A 23,895-nucleotide genomic window follows, 5' to 3' on the forward strand; every position below is an offset into this window, starting at 1 on the left:
AAAACAGGCAGAATGCAACCAGTGTGACTCTGGTCACAACTTGATTGTAGCTTGATTCTGCATTTATAAGAAATCTGGAAACTAAGGCTCATCATCTCCTCTTGCTGGGAATTAGCAGGTCTGTAGAGAACTCAGAATTATGCTGCATTATAAGCAGTATTTAATAAGGATCTGTGTTAGCCATGATGCTGTTAAGAAGACAATGAGAAAGGAAAACCAGAATTATCTCATCAAGTAAAGAAACAATAATGTCTGTAAAACAATGAATGAGTCCAAGCACATGTTCCCTCACTCCAGAGCACAAGGCTGGCTCATCTCCCACGAGGGCAGAGATGCCATCCCATAGAGGGCCTGTTGTTACAGATGCTCCTCTATCATCAGGACCAAAAGTGGCTGGAGGCAAGCCAAGGTTAAAAGGAGACCAACAGAAATAAAACAGCAGCAGGAGAGCAGAAAGAAGATTGGCACATTTTAAAGCAAGCAGGCTGATTATGCAGGAAACCACAGAGCCTCAGCTCAGCCTTGGCAAGAGCTAAAGGTCACCCTGCTGCACAGGATGTGCCCCAGGGGACCTGCAGCACTGGAGAGGAGGAACACATCAGTGCCTTCAGGTGAAAGAAAGCAGGATGTTCAGCCAGGAAAATGATGCTAAAAATACACTTTCTGAAGGCAGGTGAGGAAGAAATAGAGAGAAGTGGACAAAAGGGAAATAACAGGTCACTAAGCATTCATATCAAAAATACCACAGGCTACAGGCCTTCAATCCTCCTCGTTAAGCCACCAAAAGGGTGAAGAAGGGAGTGTTAGCCTTCAACATCTTAGCTGGCATATGATTTACCCTACAGGAAAATCCTTTGAAGATATCCAGGAGGCCCTTTCTATTTTTGAAAAGCAGAATTTGACACTGACATTAGTGCCAGTGGCAGCACAGCCCTCTTGGGGCCCTGCAAGTCAAATGCGTCCTAGAATGACATTAATTTGAATTAACTATCAGCTTCTATACAGCTGTTAAACTCTGCACATGACCTCTTCTGTAGATGAGAAGTTCAAGCCAGGGTTAAGGGTGAATTTGCAATGTAAAATGTGACTATACTGATAATGATTTTTTAGCAGAGAGCTATAAATTTGAAAACAGACCCCTGAGTGATAATGGAAAAGGAAGGGGCAATATTGAGTATTTGAACCAGATGCCTTGATTCTAATGGCAGAGATTCAGTTCACAGGGACTCCAGAACAACAGCCATAAACATGAGAGACAATAACTGAGAGGTGTCTTTCACAAAAAGATGTTTTTGTTGATGAACGAAGGGGTCCTTTAATTACGCACGATTATGTCTGCTGTATTCCTGTGGAAAAATCATCTTGACTTCTTTACTGAGCTATTTCTCACTAAAATCCTCAGTAAAAGAAGAATCTCAGAGATTTCATTTTATTCCAGCTAACAATACCACACTTAGCTCCAGTGGAGACTCTGGTATTGAATTACCCTTCACCATTCAGCCTCTTAATTGAAATTTGTCATTCTAACAACCCCAGAACACATTCAGCAGTTTCACTATCATCTACTATAATTCTGAGGCTGACAGAGGACACATGGCAGAGAAACACAAGGGCTCAATTTTAAATTGGCTAAAATAAAGTTTATTTTACTGTTACAATATATAATCTTTTATTAACACAACTCACGAGGTGTTTACAAAATAATCTCATTTTCTGCTGCATTTTAAACACTACTTTTATACAAACTATAAAGGTAAAATAGGAGTTTGTAGCTAAAAAGGCTTTTTGTTACATATTTAGAAGCATCATGAGAGTTACTTCAAACAAAACTTTTTTTTCTTATGGTGCCACCTTCACAGACAAAACGATGTTTATTGTAAAGACCTGAGGGAGGATTCATGAAAGCTTTCTTTAGAAAAGGATGCCAGTCCTCTTTGGCTGACAGTGAACAAACACATTTGAGCCCTTGCAGCCAGGAGGGCCAGTGGAATCTGGGAGTGCTTTGGGAAGAGTGTGGCCCCAGGTCGAGGGAAGTGATCCCACCCCTCTACTCAGCCCTGACGAGGCCACATCTGAAGTGCTTTGCCCAGTTCTGGGATCCTCAGTGCAAGAAGAACAAGGAGCTCCAGGAGAGGGTCCAGCAGAGGCCCCAAGGGGTTGCTCTGCTCCTTAGGGACACAAAACGTCCCTCTCTGCTCCTGGCAAGGTCCCCTGCATGCCTGACTGGCTGCCAAGGGCTTCCAGGTCTGGATGGAGCTTGGGGCTGCTGCTCAGGCGTCCCCAAGCTCCAGAACCCCTGCACAGCTCAATCAAACCCTCACCCCTGCACTTAGCTCAGTTGCTGCTGCTGCCTCACCAGCTGACTGAAAGAAAGAAAGGGGGACTGAAAGAAGAAATTCTTTACACTGAGGGTGGCAGAGCACTGAACAGGCTGCCCAAGGAGGGTGTGGAGTCTCCCTCTCTGGAGACATTCCAAACCCACCTGGACCCACTCCTGTGCCTCCTGCTCTGGGTGACCCTGCCTTGGCAGAGAGGTTGGACTGGATGATCTCCAGAGGCCTGTCCAACCCTAACAAGTCTATGGTTCTGTAACTTAGGTGCTTTGAAATGCCTTACAAAGGAATCTCTTCCCTTTCCCTGCACTGACTGTAGGGGAGGGAAGGAGCCTGGTGCCTAATGGAAGCTTTCATGAATCCCCACACTGATGACCCACTATGCAGCATGAGCATAACACACAGAGCCCTCTGGTCCTTAATGTTGCACAAATGCTTCTTCAAACAGAAGAAAATTTGAAGTGTTACAGTTGTCACCAAACCTAATTTTAACATGTTAAAATTAAAGTCACCTAATGTCCTCTGTGAATCTGGTAGTAACAGGCAGGTATTACATTATTTAACCCTGATCTCCACTACAATGCACTAAAACACCTTAAAAAGAGTGGAAAAAGTGACCATTTTCACAGCTGCTGGAGAGGTATGTGCTAAAGTGAATGGATTTATGCGTCTGACAGTCAAGACAAGTCAGTTGACAGATTTTACATGATGGCAGATTGACAGTGATTACTTTATATACAGCAAGCAGGTAGAAAGAGGTGCTACTTTGATTTTTTTTCCATGCATAGTTTAACCAGCTTACAGCCAGCTCATCTCCATTCAGACTAGAGATGCATGATCCACCATTTGGTATAAGCCAAACTACCAGCAAATATATTTCCAGTGCAAACAAAATTGTCTTTCTTCAAGAAAAACAACAAATTTAATGCTACTTCTCAAAAAACAATGCTTATGCTGCATTATTTCCTACCTATTTTGGTCTGCATTTCTGAAGTTTCCTTCCTCTCCCCAAATCACATCCAAAGACAGATGATCACAGTATATTTTTTTTAGGCAAATGACTGTCTCTTCCCCAAAACAAATTATACTGCTCACTGAAGACCATCCCTGAGAGCACTGTTCTAGCTAGACACTTAGACAGCCAGAGAAATCTCAGAGCTTAGAGGAAAAAAAGGCTGTTCACCCTGTGAAATCTTGTGGTTTTAGAAAGTAAAAAAAATTAGCTACTTGGAGCATTTAATTTCCCTGAGCTGAGTGAAATTTGAAGATAGTAATCAGTAACATGAAGCATAGCAACATCTACAGCTGTACTTAGAGAAGCTGCAATTTTTTACAGTGGTGAAGTCAGACGTTACATTACAAGCACACAGCAGTGAGTGGTGGTTCCCTTCACTCGCTTCCTGCCACAGGAAGTGCGATGGCTTCTTTGGTGAGAAACAGCACTGAAGAAGCTCCATGACTTCAGAATCCTTTGCCTTCTGATATTCCAGACACCTTTAAGTTAGTGGAGACACCACCAGGCCATAGTGCAGTACAAGCAGACCATCCTAGACAGAAGAGAAAGAAGCTGTCTCATAATAGCACCTTCCCTTCTCCCCGAGGCATTTCTGCCAGCAGCTGGTACAATTGCTGCATGGCAGGACCCCAGGCACAACCTCACCAGTTTGTACTGTGTCACTTCCATATGGAGAATGCAAATTTTGAAGTATCAAGGCAAATAATTGTATTCCCCTCTCCTCTTTGACATGGAAAAGTGTGTTAAAAAAAAAAGATAAAATCTGGTAGTGCTTTTATAATAAAGTTATAATGGCATTATCAGGCTCTTGTTTACAAGTCGTGCTGATTTCCACATGGCATTGTGGAGCAGAAAAAAATGTAATCCACTAAGCAGTTCTAGAAAGTGCTGCCAAAAGTTGTAGCACAAGAGTCCAGACTACTACTATATACATTTATTAAGTAATAAATGTATTGGATTAAAAAAACTCCAAATGAAAAACTGTTAGTTTATTAACTCATGTTTCTCCTCTTCAAAGACTGCTTGATATAATAAAAAAATCCCTTCACCTGTGAAACAGGACACTTCTGAGCCATTAGTCTTACTTATGTCACTTAAATCACAGGCAGCTGCTGAAAGGCCTAGCACTCAGTCTGCTTCCACCACAGAGCCACTGGGAATCTGACATTGCATTACACCTACTTATCTGGACAGACTTTAAAGAAAGTTCTTTTGTGAAGAGAGAACTACATTAATACCAACTGACATGTACTATATTTTGCTTCAGATGTTTTTACCTGTTAAGACACAGGCTGTAAGATAATGTATTACTATCAACTCACTAACTTTTCTTCATCTTCCTACCCTGGTAGTAACCAGGAACTCATTGCTAACTCCTGAAAGGATACAGGAGCTTTAACTCACTAGGTGACTAGCATAAATTGGGATAGCAGCATTGCAAGGCAGAACAGGTTCTAAGAGGTTACTCAGGAACCTCTTGGCACATGAAAACGTTGTTATACCTTCCCAAAGGTACTTATTCCATGTGCCCATTAGTTCCTTCAAAAGAGTAAATAAGACACATTCAAAACTTTATTTTTGGAAAAAAATTGTGGTCAAAACCAGTTTTTCCTCTATTTTCCAGTTTCTTAAAGGAAATAAATATTTATAGAAGAAGAAAATGCTACAATGTATTCTTTGATGAATAATTTTGAAATGGTACATTTGGCAGTAGGACATTTAAAGGAAATAGCCCTGTTAAACCCGAGGCCAAAACCACTGCAATTCCTTCTCTGCAAAGAGAAGCTGAGAGTTACCCCAGTACTGACACTTCTTACTCTGTAATTATTCACTTGTAAAGGATTACACATTTCCATCTATGTTCAGCTGCTTTCTCTAGATACTGTTATTTAAAGGAAGTCCAAACAGAGAATGAGCTCTCACTGCCCATTACAAATCTCAAGGCTAACTCAGACAGGCACAAAAGAAAAGCAAAGCTCTCCAGTGTCTTTTGACACACATTTGTGACCCTGACCTAAAAAAAATGCAAAGGATCCCACCTGTTACACCCAACTATAAATTTTAGAGTGGAACTGACAGCCCAAAACATCAGAGCATACACCCCTTTTGATGTTCTAAGAGCAGCAGCAACAAGAAGTGCCCCACTTTCCAAATTCAATAACCCCATTGCAAAGAGTAAAACACTTCCAAAGGAAATGTGTGGTAGAAGGTCACAGCAATTAAATTAGAGCACAGTTCTTCCTGCCTAGCTCAGGAGACCAAAAAAACAGCACAACAGCATTGGGTTACAAAAAGGTGAGAGCTACAAAGAGACCATTATAATCTGCCAAACCTCTGTGCCAAGGGCCAAGGACATCAAGGAAGCTACTCCTTTTAGCTTTTCCCATGTGTGAGCTCATTATATCCATCAGTGATGCAGAACTCTGAGAGGGCCCAGTTTTAGACAAGTGAAAATAAGCAGCAGCTTGGATCAGGTTGCATTTGTGCAGCAGAGGGCAGGAAGGTACAACTGGGAAGAAGTTATATTCCCATTTAGTTAATAACAAGATTCCTTTCTTAGCTACTTGATCAAACTCATAATTACAAGCAGATCTCAATGCCTGGTGACAAAATGGAGCCTTTAAAAATCTCTGTAAGTGTCTTTGATCACTCCTTGCAGTAAAGTCCACCAGTTTTGCACTGTTTAAAATATTAAAAAATCAAAGTTGTTTGTTATTATATAAATTCTGTCAGTGAGGTTTTATGTTTTTGCCCTAAACAGAGCTAGAAATCCTACTTTCAGCTAATTAGGAAGATTTAACCAACCACCCAGTTTCAGAAATGTCAAAGTATCTTGACATCTACAAGATTAAACAAAGATTTATTCCTGATTCTTTTTTAGCCTTCTATCAACTATCAGAAATGAACATGCTAATTGCTTACACTCAACCACTAAAATTAGTTGCCCATTTACTCCAATTAAAACAACCCAAATAGGTTACTATGGGATCAGTGTCAGGAATATTTATTTTATGTTCAGATCACATTTGGTCTTCCCACACTTGTTGGAAAGGCAGAAATCTATCCAGAAGAGCTAAAAATTCATTTACTCAGGCTCTAAGGCATCATTACACAGTGCTATGCAAGTCAGTAGGGAAAAAAAAAATACAACACCCAAAATCTTCACAAACAAATCTTAAGAACCATTCAATGTAAGTAAAAGCCACTAAGAGCACCACAGTGATTATGGTTCAGAACAACAAATCACACAGAACACATGTGATGCTGCAAATGCTACCAAAGAATGAACGTTAAAATTGATATATTTGCCAAAGAGAAACTTATCTGCATTTTTATAATCACTTTTCCCAGCAAAAAGAATAACTGCTGACATGAATGAACTTGCAAGTGAAAAATGTGACTCAGAATAGCAGCTATTTTTCTCCTCTAACAGTGGTTGTACTCATCTAAATAAAAGAGCCCAATGTTTATTCCTTCAAATGACTTTCTGTTGCAGAAGTAGTTACTGAAGCTTTTTTCTTTGCATGAAGCATCTACAATGAACCTCAGAAACCTGTAAATGACAACAGTAGTATTGAACAGTGTCTCAGCATTCTGGGGGACATTCCAAGCTCCAGCACTGATTTGGAAAGGCTGGGAAGTTACAAAGGCACAAGATGCCCTTGGAGTTTAATGTAAAATTCATCAAATGTTCCTCTGTACTTGTAGTTTCACTGGCCAGGACAACTGTACCCCTTACTGAATTTCAGATTCTGGAGAGAAACTAACAACCCTCACCATTTTATACTTGACCCATTCGTTGGGATTTTTTTCATGGCTAATTATCTAAAAATATTTTCCAAGGTTTTTTTAATTGTAGAAATGCATCCTCTTGATTTCTAAAAAAATATTATGTTAGACTAAAAGACATGAAAATGTCACAATTATTTCAATATCAAAAAAGAAGGAACATTACTACTGTAACTATTTGGCATCCTTAGAGATCTTCTAGCAATATGAAGAGAAAATAAAGATGAACCTGGTCTTTCAAATTTCCTGTTGAAAGTGACAATGAAAGAACAAGACTTCACAGTAAGCCAAGATGTTTCTTTTCTATTTATTTGTCCAATAGAGAAGCCTTGAGAGAATTAACTGCTAGCATACTGATTTGGCAATAAATGAGATTTGAAACATCACTGGAGAATGCATCCCAAGGCAACTGCTCTCTTCGTGGAGCTGCTGACTGGTGCTTTATCACCAAACATCAATCAGGCAGACCCAGTTCTGACAAGAAATGAAACTGCTGCAGTATTCCTTCAAGTGCTCCCCCAAGAGCATTTCTCATATATGAAAAGCTTTCATGCTAAGCTCAAGTCTAAAACCATACATGTGACTGTACCCCTGGACTGATAAGTGTATCATCCCCTGCCATTTACTGAAGCTCTTAGTAGAGAGCACTTCCATCACTTTGTGCTGATTGCTGAATTTACTTGCAGTGACTCAGTGTCAGAAACAAGCTGGTTACCAGTACCCACTTCCCCCAGTTTCTATACCCTGCTCCCCAAACTGGATTAGGTTACATTTTCATTTCTTATTTATGCTATTATAAACCAGCTAAGACATCAGGTGTGGAATTTATTCCCTTCAACTACAGAAACAGCACAAGCCTCACAGATTTTAATGTTTGCCAATATTAACATGAGCCAAACACCTCTGCTGCAACTCTGGGACCCCTTCTAGTGATTCAAATCAGCTACAAGTGATGCAAAGTCCAAGAGATCTCAAATTCAGCTTTTTACTTCCTGCCTCCAATACAGAGGCCTTCCTGTAGCCCATGAGAGCTCAGCAGGAATTTTAAATGTAAATGTTTGTGCATGTGTGTGCACAAACAAGTGGGGAGAGCTGATTTTGCTACTATTTTAGCCCTTCTGCTATCTCCTAGTATTGCTTTCCAAATAAAAGACCAATCTAATCATATTTCTTCCTATTGCATTAAATAGTAACTTTTCAGACTTCCAAGTTCAGATTAAGATACAATTTACCATATACCACAATTTTACATCTCTATCTAATGCTCCACTTGGCAGAATACTTCATTGTTTCTGCAGTACTTCTAAAATGGTGTGGTCCTTTAAAGATGCTTTGAAAAGATTCACAAAGGATTTATAAAAATGCTTTCTTATTTGCAAAGCCAGCAACACTAAAGACAGCAAGTTATCAACAAGAAATAGCTGGCCATACACTCCTGCTGTGACCAGAGCCAATACAATATGCATCAAGCATATTTACTGCATTCATTACCCTCTATCTGTGGTTTGTGTTTTTATAAGCAAGTTTATTATCCTGACCCAGCCACAAGGATAGCCTTATTTGGGATTTGTCCTCTGATTTCCTGCAGAGATACAATTGCCAGAGAGGAAAAACAAGGAATGTTAATTGAATGAATGGCTGGTACACTTTATCATTGGTAAGGTAGCAACTTGTTCTGGGGGGGGAACCCCAAAACAAAACCCAACACAAACCCCTCAAATCCAGAACCTCATGAGACCAAGAAGAACATGGTGCACTTCGTCAACTCTACTTACAAGATAAAAATGATTTTGCGTAAACTGGAGAGATTTTTCTTAGTGACTTCTTCAGACAAGCTGGTGCTACCTGAGGGCTTGAGAGAGGTCTTCTGTTTTGAAACAGAAAACCTGGAACAAAGCCCCAGCTGCCACATACCTGTACTGCACTCTCCCCTATCACCTGACGAATTTCCCTCAGTGTCTGGTAGTGCTCCAGCAGGTGATCACCACATATTATATCCACCTGGGAAAAAACACAAGCATGGTTAAGGCCAGCTTGCCTTTGGAGTAGCAAAACAGTACCCAAGCCCTTTCAATTTTATTAGCAGAGTTCAATGCTAGCATGTTAGACACTAAAGCCATCTTTACCTCTGTTGTCCAAATGTATTTAACATTCACAGCACTACTGCTCTGCCCTAAAGCCTTTCAAGGCCCTGACCTGGGCCCAGTGCTGAACAGAGAGGACAGTTTATTGTTTCACTCAGTTTGGTGTGTCCACTGAAACAAGCTCTTTAGTAATAGCTGTGATGACTTTAATGGGAATTTAGAGCATGTATTAGAACAACTACACAAATATCTGTCATCATTCATCAGTTGCAAAAGAAGGAAACTTGTTTGTGCCACAAAAAAAAAGAGCCATTGCCACCCTCCTTCTTATCTTGAGGGAGAAAACACCTGACTATTTCCATTTAATACTGGGGAAGAAGTGCCTTAATAGAAAGGAGCATCTTGGTGCATGTCGTTGTCAGCAGTTACATGACAGTCCTCTTTCAGCATGCACTCAGTCAGTATTCCTGTGGTGCAGCTGCAGGGCATTCTCAGCAGTTCCATGCACTGTCCTCTATTGCAGCTGAACTCTAAGTGGTGCCTGCAATTCCATAGGAGGCACTTGTTTAGTAACTGCCCACAAAAGCAGTAATTTTGTGGAAAACACAAACCTTAATCAGGTATTTTGAATTCCTTGTCTTGATTATTATGAAAAATAGGCTTCTCTATAAAGTTACCATGTATTTACAGTGTATAATGTAAATCAAGTCTCTAACATTCCAAGTTAGAGCAGCTAACACAGCAGTGTTTTCCTCTCTCAACTGGAGCTCGCTTACATTTTCCTTATGAGCAATTTCAAGATAAGGAAATGAGAATGCTCTCATTTATGAATTGACAAGACCTCAAAATTGAAGAGAAGAGCATTGACAATGAGCAATGCCACAGCTTTCTGCAAGGGAACTGCCTAAGCTCTGCCCCTGCAGCAGTGGGAGCACACTGCAGTATCATGATGTATTGTTTGTGCTGCAGCTGTTCCACTCCCCCAGATTTATCTTCTTCTGCAGGCCGACCCATTACCTCTGTCTTGTTCTTCATGGAAAGATTTAGTAAGATTTGTGCTGGCAGACCACATTGTTCTGAGACTTGGGAATGCAGGAATTCTATTCCTCAGAGGTTCAAAAAGGACTAATTTACTGCATCATCTATACTGTATGAGAATGATGCAGAATACTCTCTTTGATTCTTAATGTGCAGAAGATGTAAACTGCTTAGCAGCACTTCTGCTTTTAGCTTCCAGGAAGTAAAAATTTCTGTGGACATAATAGTAAATACTCATTAGCTATTGATCCATACATACTCATATAGTTAACATCAATATTTGATATATTTAACATAGTACTCAAAAAATGTTATTTCTTTTCCTTTTGGAAAACTGTCTGCAGTTCTCTCTGCTATCTTCCATGCATTTTTAACCTCTACAGTTATTACTGCAGGAAGACAAACATGACTGCTTTGCTTTCCAGACTTATGAGTTTAATTACTTTTGCTTGTAAGCTTACTTCTACAATTTTTATAGCATAAGGCACTGAAAACTCAATCTTGCTCCCAATGAAACATATCACATAAATGTTTTATATGTTCTACAGAAATAGAAAATCTAATCTGTTTGACCAGTACAGGATGCAAATAGACAGTCACAGCTGCTGAGAATCTCTCAAAACAGAATTAGAATGCTTGTTTGAAAGTACACTGTTGTACCTGCTGCTCCAGTTTCAAACAGCAGTCATTAAAGAGCCAGTGTCTAATAATAAATTGAGACAAGTTTCTCACATTTACTGTATTAGAGTTCACTGAATACCAAATGCTTAATCTCCTAATTCCAGACCCAAAGCCTGAAATTCTGCCTGCTAATTGTTATGCTAGCACTCCTTTTATAAGGACAAGAGAATAAAACATACAATGAAAAAATAAATCTCAGGTCAGTGCAAAAATAAGTTGTGAAATGTGTCTCAGAGGAATCCTTGTGTCATACAGGAATTTATATGTTCCATTACAAAAGAGGCACCAGCACCATCATTGCTATGAATTTACTAAAATTTCAAATGACTGGTAAAATTGAAGCCAACTACTAGGATTGCCTGAGACAGCAGTAACTGCAGCGTGACATTTTGTTGAAAGGAAGCATGAAAATGAATCTGCTGAATACTCAATCATTTCTGTTAAAATTCTTATTAAAATAAAGTAGGTTTTGCATTATGCCATTTCTTTTCTTTTGGTGACATGTCTGCTATTAGAGCTATTTCTCTAAAAGCCACCATAACAGACAATTATTAAATTCATGCTCACTAAGTAAGACAGATATAAAAAATAGAAAAAGTTCATGCAAAGGACACCTCACATAAGACTCATCCTAAGGGAGAATGTGGCCCAGAAAGCAGTAGGCTTCATCAATATTTTCTATGTCAACTCATACTACCCAGGGAAGGAAAAGGAAAACCCAAAGTTTTAGAGACTGACATGAGTATTTGAGCTAGTTATTTAAAAAGCTGTCAGAATTTCCCATTTCCTCTAGCTGTTGTTTACTTTCCAGAGGTCTTGGATGTTTTTAATCCAGGGTCCAAGACTGGCATAAAGAAATTGCATCAACAACTACACTGTGTCTGAGCACAGAGTTCTTTCTCCCAGTGTCCCCCCAGACTGCAGTTCACACACTTTCAGGAATGCACATCTGGTAACAGAACATTTCTGTTCCATCAGCCACTTTAATGAATTCCAAGCAGCTGAGCTGCAAGTCCTTCAGCAGCTTCTCTCATCCTTACAGAAGAAATAGCAGGAAGGAATGCTGCTGTTGCAGGAGGAGCTCAAAGGAAATCACACTCTAAAGAAAACTTCTGATGCCAAGGACAAGAATCTACTGGGTTCCAAACACCACAACCTGTATTTAGCTCCTATCAGATGTTACCTACTTAGCTATTACTGGCAATTCCAGTTTCTAAAAAAATATTTTCACCCTCTCCCAGCAAATTCCAGCAAGAATATTCAAGAGAGACCTTGTGATTAGAAGTATACATAAACACATACAGAAAATTAGTTGTTGCCCAAAGCACAGAGTTCAAAACAAAGCATTAGAAAGAGGAAACTACAGTCTGCCAGCTCTAGTGGTAGATAAAAATAAATGAAGCCTTAACCTTCAGATAAACTAGGGAATTTAAATCATAATCCATTTGCAAATGCAATTACAGAAGTCTGAAAGCAGTTTGAATTCTCAGAATAGAAAAAAAAGAACAATGGCAGTAGCTTCAAAACTTCTTTTTAGATTTCTATATATACTGCCACACGAGCCAGATGGCTTATTTCACATTTTCATTGACCTAAATCCATTGCACTTGTGCAGGTCAATGAAGAAGGGCAAGTATTAGCTCAAATTCCACATGAAAAGATTAAGTCAGAGATGTCCAAGCAGAGCCAGGAGTTCAGGGGGTGAGTAACATACCTTCTATCACTTGGTCACCAAATGAGCTCTAACAGGGAATGACTGAAACATTCTCTAACAGGACTTTTGCAGACTGTCAAACTCAGCTGATATTCAGTAGGAACTGGCTGCACTCACAAAACAACCACACCCAGTGTCCTTACGAGAACGAAGCCAAAAATGCAATTGATATACTGAGGAGATAAAGGAAGAAACACTCTATGTCTTCCTTACAGTCAAATCTTTCCAAGTCCCAAGTTAAGACACAAGTCAACACTGTTGCAATAAATTTTCTGTAGATAAATGTAGTACTAAATGTAGAAACTTCCAAGATTCCCAAGGAAACGAAATTCTTGGACTCCAGTCCCATACTAAACACCCCAAACTCAAGACATTTTATATAAAAATCAATTACTTTAGGTAATGAAGAGAGCTGGGAAATAAGACTAAAGAAGCAATATTAAAAGCAAGAGCTTGTTGTCCAAAGTTAGTATCAATGTCTTTTTTAACATACTTTGGGAAAGCTGACAGGAAATGAAACCACTGCAGTCCTCAACACTTCCAAATTTCTAGAGCAAACTAAAAAAGCAGTAAAGAATCTTCTGCATTTAAATTCTTTGCACATATGGCTTGTAACCTAGTTCTCTAAATTTTTCTGCTTGTGCTCATTCAGAATCAGGTTCTCCCTAATTTTGTTTTAGTTTATTAGTCATCCTGGGAAGCGGGAGTAAGACATGATTCATTAGTCTTATTAATTAGGCTTATTAATCCTCAATGACATATCTGACATCTCTTTCACTTTCTGCATGTTTACCAACAAACCATCAGCTTCAGCTGTGTACTACCATGAGAAGCTAACAGCTCAGTACATTCACTCCTTTAATCTTAGTCCCCATATGACAAAGAAATGATCACTCAGGCAAGAAAGAAATACTTCCAGCTTCATTTCCTGAATTTCCAAAATTTTTAAAGATGAGCCTAGATATCAAGACAACAGTCATGACTTGGTGCATAAAAATCAACTGCAGGTTTCTAATGAACAAAAAAATACTTGCTGACAAAAAAAAATGGGAGTGTATCATTTAAGATGAGAAAAAAAGGCAGCCAAGGCATCTGCTTGAAGAAGAAAGAAGATTTATCATTTCCTCCAAACAGGCAGGGCTTGCACAGAAGAGACCAAGGATTAGAACCAGCCAATGATTGTGCCTTACACCACAATGGCAAACTAGATACGAGCAGAGATAGGAGTGACTGGCTCAGCATCAAGAACATCTTGAGAAAGGACACCTATGAAATTATCAGCTTTTGAGATTTAGTAACATTTAACCGTTTAACCAAGGGGATTGTACCTGTCTGGCAAAGTCCACGTAGGAAGTAACTAATGAGTGAAAAAATCTCAAGTTCTCTAACAGAACTTAAGAACTTAAGATCTAGATGATCTTAAGATTTTACAGTCTGGAAGACACCCAGCACACAGGCCCAGGGTGATTTTGAAAGATGGACACCTGCAGTTTCCAAGACAGATGCTCAGTGTTCCTGAAAATTGAGATTCTGATGTACTATTTATGAAAATCCAAACAAACAAAACAATTCCTTCCCCTCAAATAAACAACAACTAAATAATGCAAGAAGTTTCTCCAGCCTCATTTTGAGGATACTTGTATTTGTTTAGAATATCAAGTCACCACCATGTAAAAGCTACAGACGCTCACTGAGAGAAAACCAGCAAATAAAAATACATTAATTCCTCTGCAGGATAAATAATTTATATTTGATTTGCTTTGTCACCACTGGAAAGGTAAGCAGCACAATACTCATTACTGAGGCACACAGACATTCTGTATTGTCCCACAGTTACTGCTGTATGAAAACAGCCCTAACTCCAAACCCAGCACTAAACTTCTACCATTTACCTATTCACAACAGCATCAGCTTGATCTTCCAGGAACTGACAGCTTTAAGAATTATTTACACACTACAGAACTCTTGCACTTTCCCAAGTGAATAGCTGCTGAAATACTCTGAAGAATTGGAAACTGGTTTTGACAAGCAGTTCCTCTCAAAATGGTTGAAAAATATGAAGCTAAATTCTTTTGTACCATATTCTGCTCCTTTGAACTCTTATTTGGAGGAAAGTGTCTGTATTTGCATTCATACACATTTCAACACATCCATCCATAGTATAATTCTTTCTTAGCCCTTGTTTGCCTTCAGTTAAATTTTACTATTATTCACCTTGAAGGAGCTTGCATCATTCCTTTGCATGCTCCCACATTCCCACCTTCCTGTCTAGTTTTACTTTTGAAACAGCAGAATCTCTTGGTTTTGAATTTCTTTGGCTGAAATTTTACAAGGCACTTTAGGAATTCTGTCCAGTTAGTACAGTACTATGAAAATCTGAATAGGTTGCAAATGAGTTAGAAAAGTTGTTCCTTGCAGATCACAAAATTGTAAACAATTAATTTTTTAATCCTTACTGTATTAAAAACTCTAACATTACTTTTAGAATCTAATGAACAATGGAAATGTCTGTCCAAAGCACGGACAACTTGTGACTGCTACAACAAGGATGTACCTGACAAGCAGGGTCTAGGTCCATTTTTCTTCTGAGGAATTTCTCCACATGTCCAATTGTTGCCTCCCCAGAAACACGCACAAACTTCTTTTCCAAAGGCTGCACAGAATAAATAAAGATTTTAAGTTAAAGACTTTGGCACTAATCCCTCAGAAACTCCAAACTCAAGCAGCAGCCCAGTAACAGGGAAACAGTTCACATTTTTGAACCCTTCTCTGCTGATCTACCTGCAGATTACATCACAGGGAACGGACTAAATATGTATTAAGACTCCAGATGCTGTTAAAACATTTAAAAATTACTAAGCAACTGATTATTTTTAAATATTTTAAACAGTCCTATGTTCTGTGTGGCCCAAAAACCCCAGGATAAACAAGGCAGAAAGAAGGGCAAATATGAGACAGAAAGGGTAGGAGGGGATACTGAAGATGAAAAAAGATTATGAAAAAAAATAACTGTGAAATATGAGGATAAAAAGAAGAAAAAAATGCTGGGTAGGTATGGTGTTATACAACAATAGGTTTGAAATAGACTGTAATAAAAGATTGGTTATTATTATTCTGATGAAAGCTTCAGCTGCACTCAGTATAAGAAAACCAAACTAAATTAAATATACTCAGGCTATAATTATTCCTAAAGTAAACTGTAAGACAAAAATTTAATCATATTTTACCTTAAAATTCCCTGTGCCTTCATTAGCTCTGAAAAAACAAAAGAGTAAATAGTCAACATTGCTAAGATTGTAAGTTATTAATATCATCAAGCTCTTTATTATAACAGTGACTTATTGATTTATGAGTCTTGCATATCCAACTTATTTTCCAAACTCAGGCTCTTCCTTTCATTAAATTGCTATACATAAAATAATACTGGACTGAATTTATTTATCTTTTTCTCCCACCCTTTGTATTTCTGCTCAATTTTTCTTGTAAATTCAGCTATTTAGGATGTCAGGATTTCTCTACATAAAATGTGAATAAAACCCAATGTAGCCTAAAGCCATTTTTAAACACAATGTAACACTAATTTTCATAGGAGTAGGCTGCAATATTGATGCTGCTTAAACCTTCATACTTCATGATCCTTGATATTTGGAACCTTAACAGTATCTAAGAAGTTATTGACAGAACACACCCAACCACCTCAGGGGCTCCCTGGGCAAGATGCTGGCCTTCCAGGCTGTTCATATGACAATATTAATGCTAATGCTATCTAGGAACTCAGGAAAGCAGCATATGTTTCTCTGGAATGTGAAATACATACGAACATGGCAAATAACCAAATTTCCAGCTGGCTTCAGCCAAGGTTCATTGATTTGCACAGCCTGAGCATGTGATCTATCATTGATCACTTATCTCCTTCTTGTAGTACAATGCGTAAATTTCTCAATTAATTAAGGCCAATACACAACATTTCATTATTCTTGCATTGCATTAGCAAGTATGTACATATGAGAGAGGAAACACTGCAGTATTTTCATTGTGCTGGAGAGGGCAATAAATCAAACATTGCTAAAATCAGCTGACCATTTGCTATAGCAAGCAAATATAACACTTGTGCAGACCACACATTAACGTGGCACTTCAAGTTACTATGATTATCTCCACCTCTAAATATGTACCAGGTATCAGACAAAGCTAAGTAAATCTGTCACTAACTAAGAAACAAACATAAAAAAAGCTTTCCCACTACAGCTGTCATTTTCTTTGATACAGTTCCACAGCCACTGGTGACCACATTATAATTCATAGAGACACAATGTAGACAGTCAGACTTTCAAGGTAACAATTTCTTTTGGCTGGTCCAATCTATTCCAAGTTTTCTTTCTCCAAAATGCTTTATTAATCTCTCATTGCCGAGACAATCTCTTTGATTCTGACAATATAAATTATCAAAGGTTAAAAAAGTCACTAAAATAAAATACAAAGTAGATGGTTTTAAGCCATCATCTTTTATTTAGAAATATTCTGTGCTTCCCTCCATATAAAAATATTAAAAAAACCCCACAGTGGACAGTTCCATATCGTATAGATGATATTTACACAGTATTATCTGCTTCGCTGCCAATGCTGGACATTTAAAATAAAACTACCAAAAAACTAAATATAACAGACAGTTTCAAAAGTCATCTTGTTTCTCAGGCAGATACAAGTTTACCAGGTTTGAGGTCTAAAATGACTTCTGCAAGTCAGGCATGAAGAAAATGAAAATTGAAATTAAGGCAGGTATATGGATTCACAATTTTAAAAGTTTCTATTATTTGAAAGCCACTGAGTGCTTCCTGTGAGCACACCCAGGATTAACAGTGCTGCCACCCACAGGGATCAGGGACTGGAACAGACAGGGATTTCTCTGCTCAGTTTACTGAGACTGCATGACTTTGCTAAAAATAAAACACATCTACATTTTAAAACAATACTTCCTAGGAAGTATACATCTTAAACATTTAATTATCTGCATCCTCTACCTGTGCATAGCTGGCTGTCACTATCGTACTGTAAGTTAAAATTGGCTCCCCACTACTATTTGAGATGGAAGAAATACACATTTAATGAAAACTAAGAGGCAGTTAATGGTTCATCACATGCTAGCAGCACCCTCATGTCAGTCACTTGCTCTCACATTTGCCCATGACTCACCCAATAAACTCCAGAAGTATGGAAATGTCAAGTTCTGGTGGGATCCGGAACACTGAGCCCAGAACTTTTCGGGGTCTTCCTCTGCTCGGTGGAACTGGCTGTGGGACAGCTAAAATATTCAAGTAGCCAAAATGCAAAGATAACTTGAAATAAAAGCAGAATAAGATACTAGCATGCACTGAGCAAAACAGAATAGCTCACCAGGTAAAAAAGCCCATGCAATTAATCCTCTTTTTTTTATTACTAATTTATTATCAGCTGTTCCTACATTCTATGCTGTGTACCTGAATCAGAATTTTAATAGCTTTCAGCACAACACTCTCCAGAGAGCTTTGTTTGATAGGAAGACACAAAATAATTAGAACAGTCCCCCACTGTTCAGCAGACTTTGAATCTCTCCTTTTTACTCCTTTATAATGTCTATTACTTATTAACAGCCAGAAAATAACATGAAGGCACATTTTATATATATATTTCCTGGTTGTAAGCAAAATACGTAGTTTAAAATAATTGAGCCATGATCAGAGTTAAAGTGTTGCCAATTCATCAATTTTTATAATCTGAGATCTATGGCAAGTTATAATTTCCAAATAACTAAGAATCCCATATTTCCAGTAGTACTTCCACCTTCAGTTGTGAACTAAAGAAGGCCCTTAAGAATAAATGATATGGTAAGTATTTTCTTAACAGTGTTTCTTAAAGTGATTACAGCTCACCTGGTTTGGGCACTTCTAATCCTCTTTCTTTATAGAAGTCATGCATTTGTTTTTTCTCTCCTGAAAAAAATGCACAATACAGGTTGAAATGTTTCAGATGCTGAGGATATCCATTCTCATTGACCAATTTTCAATGGTTAGAGCAGCAAAAACTTTCCAAGTTTCTACATACCTTCACCAGCACTAGTATTTCATGAGGCTGAGATACTTAAGAAACACAGACTAAAATTTTGTTAGTAAAAACTGGGAGAAAATCAGAGAAACTGGCCATAAATAATACTGAAGTAGCTGCAAGAACTAATATCCTTCTGGCTGTCATGCCTTGTGACATGACACAGTATTTTATAACCTGTTCACATAGAGCATAGTACTTTTTATACTATATTTGTATATACAAATATATTTTTATATATACATATATTTTTTACATATATGCTCATGATATTGCTTTACAAAGCAACACCATCTATAGTCCATACATATCCACTGGATTGTATTTCACTCAGCCCATCCAGGGGGGACTGTGAAGGATCATTGGCCCCCAAAGTTGAAAATAAATTAGATAAGACAGTAAACACATCTAAAATCAGACAAGTAAACATGGCAATGAGGAAAAAAATAAAAGCATTTGAGAGAATCGGTCTTGGCATTTTTTTCTACTGAGCCAAGTGAACATTTTACACAGAATGATATGATATGGTTCTACTAAAATAAGAGGAACAAATTGTGAAATATTATCTGCATGTTTATCTGGATACAGTGACAGCTGTGTTTCATGAAATAAGGTACACACCACTACCTCAATAGCATTTAGCAGCCAGAAAGATGCCAGCTGTCAGTTAATTCATTACAACTTATAACCAAACATCACAGAACTATTTTGAAGAGTCCAGAGGAGAAACAAGGCTTTGAATTACTCTGTTTTCTATTCTTTTCAATCTCTAGATAGTAATATTACAGAGAAAGGGACTTACTTTCCTCCAGATTGACAACTAATTTATAGACTATATCTTGCAGTTGTCGGTCCAGTCTATGAAATAGGAAACAAAAAAAAAAAAAAAAGAGTCTTTGGTGCAAGACAAAGTGGTTTTAGTAAACTGTAACAAAGATGCCAAATAGAACATGGAAATGGGATGTACATGGAGTGACAGCACCACCCTTCATGAAGACCTCAAGAAACTAAAACTCAATTTTTTAAGTTAATAAACATACTATGCCAAAAAGTCTTCATCTTAAAAGGAAATCAAACCAAATAGTTAAGTGTTTGTATCATCAGTAACACTGAGCAAATGCATGAAAATACCCAGGGCAGGGGTAACAAACCCTAGAAATGGATACAAACTAGATGAAACAATAAAGAGAGTCTTTTTATCTTAATTATTGAGGCGAAACTCATACTAGTGAAGAACACAATGTGTTTCTTGTAACCATTCCTTTGTTTAAAATAGGAAAACACTACGAGTCTGTAGAACAAAACATTTAAAAGCAAGTAGCAAATCTATAAAAATAGGACAAATTTATTACCTGATATTATAGAGGGGCTGTGTCTGATGTACAACAATATTGCACTTTGGGCATCTGTTGCTATAGTAGAAGTGTCTCACGATGCAGCTTTTACAAACTGTAAAGAAAAGAAACCCCACAGGAGTCACATGTCCTTCACACAGTGCCATCTGTTCAGGCAGAAGGAGTAAATACATCCAGACTTGCCATACAAAATTTGTCAGAGACAAAATGAAGTCACTGAACACTCCTAATCCAATGGATGCATGGGTGAGAGTTCAATGTGCATGCAGAACATGAGTAGGGCTAAGGCAGAATATTGACTGCTGAAAAGCACCCTACAAACACTTTCAGTAGAAACAAGGTAAGAAATCATAACTCTGCCACTTTCATTGTGTTTTACAAGTCCTTTAAAAACCTGGAAAAATGCTATTAAGTGGAAATACCTAGAATAAATAATCTACTATCAAGTCAGCTCCCCATCTGCCTGAACAGAGGAAACTTTTCTGTAACATTTACCAGGAGAATTCTAAGACACCACCACAGCTGCATTTCCAACTCTATGCTGTCCTTACTAACAGTTGTGTCTCTTTGTAAATTGCAAACTGTGCTGAATACTTCATGCTATAGAACAAACTAGTGAGTAGTGCTCCAAAAAAGGGGGGAAAAAAAGAGAGAGAGAAAAAGTTTTCCATCTATGCAGCGTGAATGTTTGGGAGATCTAGTAAAGCAGGATTCTCGGATTCAGGTATGAACATGGGTGTGGCTAAAGAGTCAGCCTCACAGAAGGTGTTTCGTTAGTTTGGAGAGAAAACGGTTCTTTAGCACTGGGAAAATTGTTGGCTCTAGGATCCAGGGGGAAAAATAACAAGACAAGCACATTGAAATCAGTTATTTATTTCCCACCTGCTTCCATTCATCAGATTATGGACAAACTGTGCCAAGGGTGCAGACCACTGTTTCTGTATCTGAACTGGTACTTCCACAGGAGCTTATGGGGTTTTGTGAATTTACACAAGCTCCCATCAGCAACAGTTTAGGAAACTTCCAGTCCATTAAAAGCAAAGCCACTCAACTTTCTTTTCTCAGTTATACACTCAAATTCCCAGAGCCCACTTAAAAAAAAAATTAAGAAAATATATGTAGTAGCTCTGCTTTTGTTTTACTTGGGCTTTATCTTCTCCTACATCATCTTCCTTCTTAATATGGAAAGCTGACTTCGTGATTGATTGATGTAATAACTTTCTGATGCTTAAAATACCCACAAATATATCTTGCTTAAGGAACAGAATAAACACAACAAACGTTCACTTTGAACAGATAATTATTTTTCTGAACTCAGAACATTTCAACAGCTGAATTGGTCTGAATTTACAACTAAACCCTTAGGCAGACAATACCGACAGATACTTACAGGTGTGCAGACATTCTGTAATAGTTGTAGCATCGATAAAGTAACCTTTGCAGATGGAACACAGGATGTAGGGGGTCAGCTCTGCGAGGCTTATCATACGCTGCAAACAAAAATTGGTGAGTTTGAATACACAGTCTAAGCCATGAAATTCCTTGACTGCAGCTTCCAAAATACCACAACCTTACAACCATGGGAAAAAATGGGATCAGTGTGTTAGAGGAATGGGTTTTCTGAACAGATCAGTTGCTTCTCATGTAGAGCTCATTTTTTAAAGACTTTTACGTAGTCTTCTAAATTGAGCTTTTTGACAGCAGTAATCCAATTTGTTTCATGAATCTTACCTAAAAAGAAAACTTTAAACAATCAATCATTTTGCGAAAAGTTTTTTTGGATAAACCCTTTTAACAAAATATCACATAGCCAGCAACCTTGAAGTGGGCATGGGTGGCAAACATCATTATTTGAAAATGCTCAGCAATGCTCAGCTGGAGTCCCAAATCAAGATATAGAGAGAGTTTGTATGACAAGAGACAGTCATCTCTTTGTACACACAGTTATAAAATATACAATACACATAGAAGCAAAGGCTGAAATTTCACTGCTTTGAATCCTGGTCATGAAGAACATTTACCAGGAACGCACACAAGTAGTTCCACAACGGCTTTCCTCACTGAATAACACTATTTCAAAAAAGAACAAATTTCTTCAATAGCGCCGATCTGAGATGTGTCTGAAAGAGGTGACACATTAGATTCTTACGTTTCCTCTCGTCTCAAAGCCCGACTAAAGGGCTTTCTTTCCCTCAATAGCACCATTCATTTCGCCCACGTGCCACCGTCTACCACCCTCCCAGCCACGTCGAGAGTTTGTAAGGGCTTCACTTAAATGAGACAGATGAAGTGAACTCGGGTAATAATAAAATAAATATTACAATAATAATAATATTTTTTTAAAAGTAAAAATAATAAAAAGTCCATTATCACACGCGGGGAACGCCGGGAGCAGGGCCTGGCGTGCCCCGGGCACCCTCCCGCCCCTTTACCTCCCGGTCGTCGTCCGAGTCGAGCTCCCCATCGTCCGTTCCGAACCGAGCCCTGGTGTCGCCCTCCATCTCCTCCTCCTCCTCCTCCACCTCTTCTTCCTCATCGTCTTCGTCGTCGTCGTCCTCATCGCCGCTGGACTCCGAGCGACCCCGCTCAAACTCGAAGGGATGGGAGCGCGACCCCGAGCAGCTGGGGGCCCCCTCCATATCCCGGTCCTCATCGGCCGGGCCCAGGCCCTGGCCCTGGCCCGCTCCATCCCCGCCCGACAGCGCCGGGACCCCGGATCCGGTGTCTCCCTCCATGTCCACGGACCGGGGCTGGCACGGGTCGGTCCGCGGCCCGGGGCGCCTGCGTGGAACGCCGCGGGGCACGCTGGGAAATGTAGTTCTGAAGAGCGCGCACGGCTGCGCTACCGCACGTGCGCTGAGCCACAACCGGTTTGTATTTATAGCTCCACATTTTTGGGGTTTTTTTTCCCTTAATTTTTCCCCCCAAGCGACTCGCCAATGAACGCTTAATTTTTCCCGAAAGACTCAATCACACAATACCAGTTTCATTCAAAATAAGGTTTTAATTCTGTAACATAATTAAATTGCTTGGGTTGGAAGGGACCTTAGAAATGATCTAGTTCCAACAGCCTGCCATGCGCAGGGACATCTTCCACTGAAACAAATTCTTCAAAGCCCCATGCAACCTGTCCCAGAACAATTCCACAGCTGGGGTATCCACAGCTTCTCTGGGCAACCTGTGACAGTGCCTCACCACTCTCACAGTAAAGCATTTCTTCCTAATATCTAATCTAAACCTGCTTTCTGTCAGTTTAAAGTCATTCTCCCTTGCCCTGACACTACATGCCCTTGTCCAAAGTCCCTCTCCAGCTCTCTTGTAGCCCCTTTAGACCCTGGAAGGTGCTGTAGCGTCTTCCTGAACTCTTTCATTCTCCAGGCTGAGCACCCCCAGTCCTCTCAGCCTTTCGACAAGTATCATCGAATCTCTGTTAAAAACGGTTACAAAAGAAGCAGTATTAGAAATATCTGGACAACTCAGTGGCCCAGCCGTAATTACGTTAATTGAGCCCCCAGTCCCAAGGCCATCCCCGGTGCACTGCAGGGAACCCGCCCTGCCCACAGAGCGCCGCAGTGCCCACACGGCCCCGTCCCCTCACACCGGCCCCGCAGTGCCCACGCAGCCCCATCCCCTCACACCGGCTCCGCAGTGCCCACACGGCCCTGTCCCCTCACACCGCCCCGGCTCCGCCGCCCCTCACCGCGCCCCCGCTGCCACAAAGCGCTTCTGCCAGCGTCGCAAAACGAAGCCGCGCGCGCTTCTGGAGGCAGCGGCAGCGTTGCCCTTCTTTTGCCCTCACTGTCGC

At 39.4% G+C, this 23,895-nt stretch overlaps 1 protein-coding gene and 1 long non-coding RNA gene across 3 annotated transcripts; both read right to left on the minus strand.

The window, feature by feature from the left end:
• Positions 1-1,618: 1,618 nt before the first annotated feature.
• Positions 1,619-22,841, minus strand: PCGF6 (polycomb group ring finger 6). The gene is made up of 10 exons (XM_066554392.1): positions 22,523-22,841; positions 21,481-21,580; positions 20,088-20,184; positions 19,538-19,593; positions 18,564-18,623; positions 17,848-17,956; positions 15,882-15,909; positions 15,209-15,307; positions 9,052-9,138; positions 1,619-3,880 (listed from the first exon to the last, which is right to left on the minus strand). Exons 1-10 carry the CDS (start codon positions 22,823-22,825, stop codon positions 3,830-3,832), a joined length of 990 nt encoding a protein of 329 aa, XP_066410489.1. The 5' UTR covers positions 22,826-22,841; the 3' UTR covers positions 1,619-3,829.
• Positions 22,842-23,074: 233 nt separating this feature from the next.
• Positions 23,075-23,814, minus strand: LOC136559666 (uncharacterized). 2 transcript variants are annotated; one of them, XR_010784028.1, is made up of 2 exons: positions 23,791-23,814; positions 23,075-23,517 (listed from the first exon to the last, which is right to left on the minus strand). It is a non-coding gene; the product is annotated as an uncharacterized lncRNA (long non-coding RNA). The 2 variants fall into 2 exon arrangements; XR_010784029.1 differs by lacking the exon at positions 23,791-23,814 and adding an exon at positions 23,727-23,765.
• Positions 23,815-23,895: the final 81 nt, after the last annotated feature.

This window comes from Molothrus aeneus, chromosome 8 (genome assembly GCF_037042795.1).
Source record: "Molothrus aeneus isolate 106 chromosome 8, BPBGC_Maene_1.0, whole genome shotgun sequence".
NCBI lineage: Eukaryota > Metazoa > Chordata > Aves > Passeriformes > Icteridae > Molothrus > Molothrus aeneus.

Excerpts from the sequence above, each read along its gene's own strand:
- PCGF6 (XM_066554392.1), bottom strand. The coding sequence starts at position 22,825 with ATGGAGGGAGACACCGGATCCGGGGTCCCGGCGCTGTCGGGCGGGGAT. Across the intron at positions 18,624-19,537 it reads AGTTGTCAATCTGGAGGAAA|GAGAGAAAAAACAAATGCAT; the intron begins GTAAGTCCCTTT and ends CATTTTTTTCAG. Across the intron at positions 15,910-17,847 it reads ATACTTCTGGAGTTTATTGG|AGCTAATGAAGGCACAGGGA; the intron begins GTGAGTCATGGG and ends TTGTTTTTTCAG.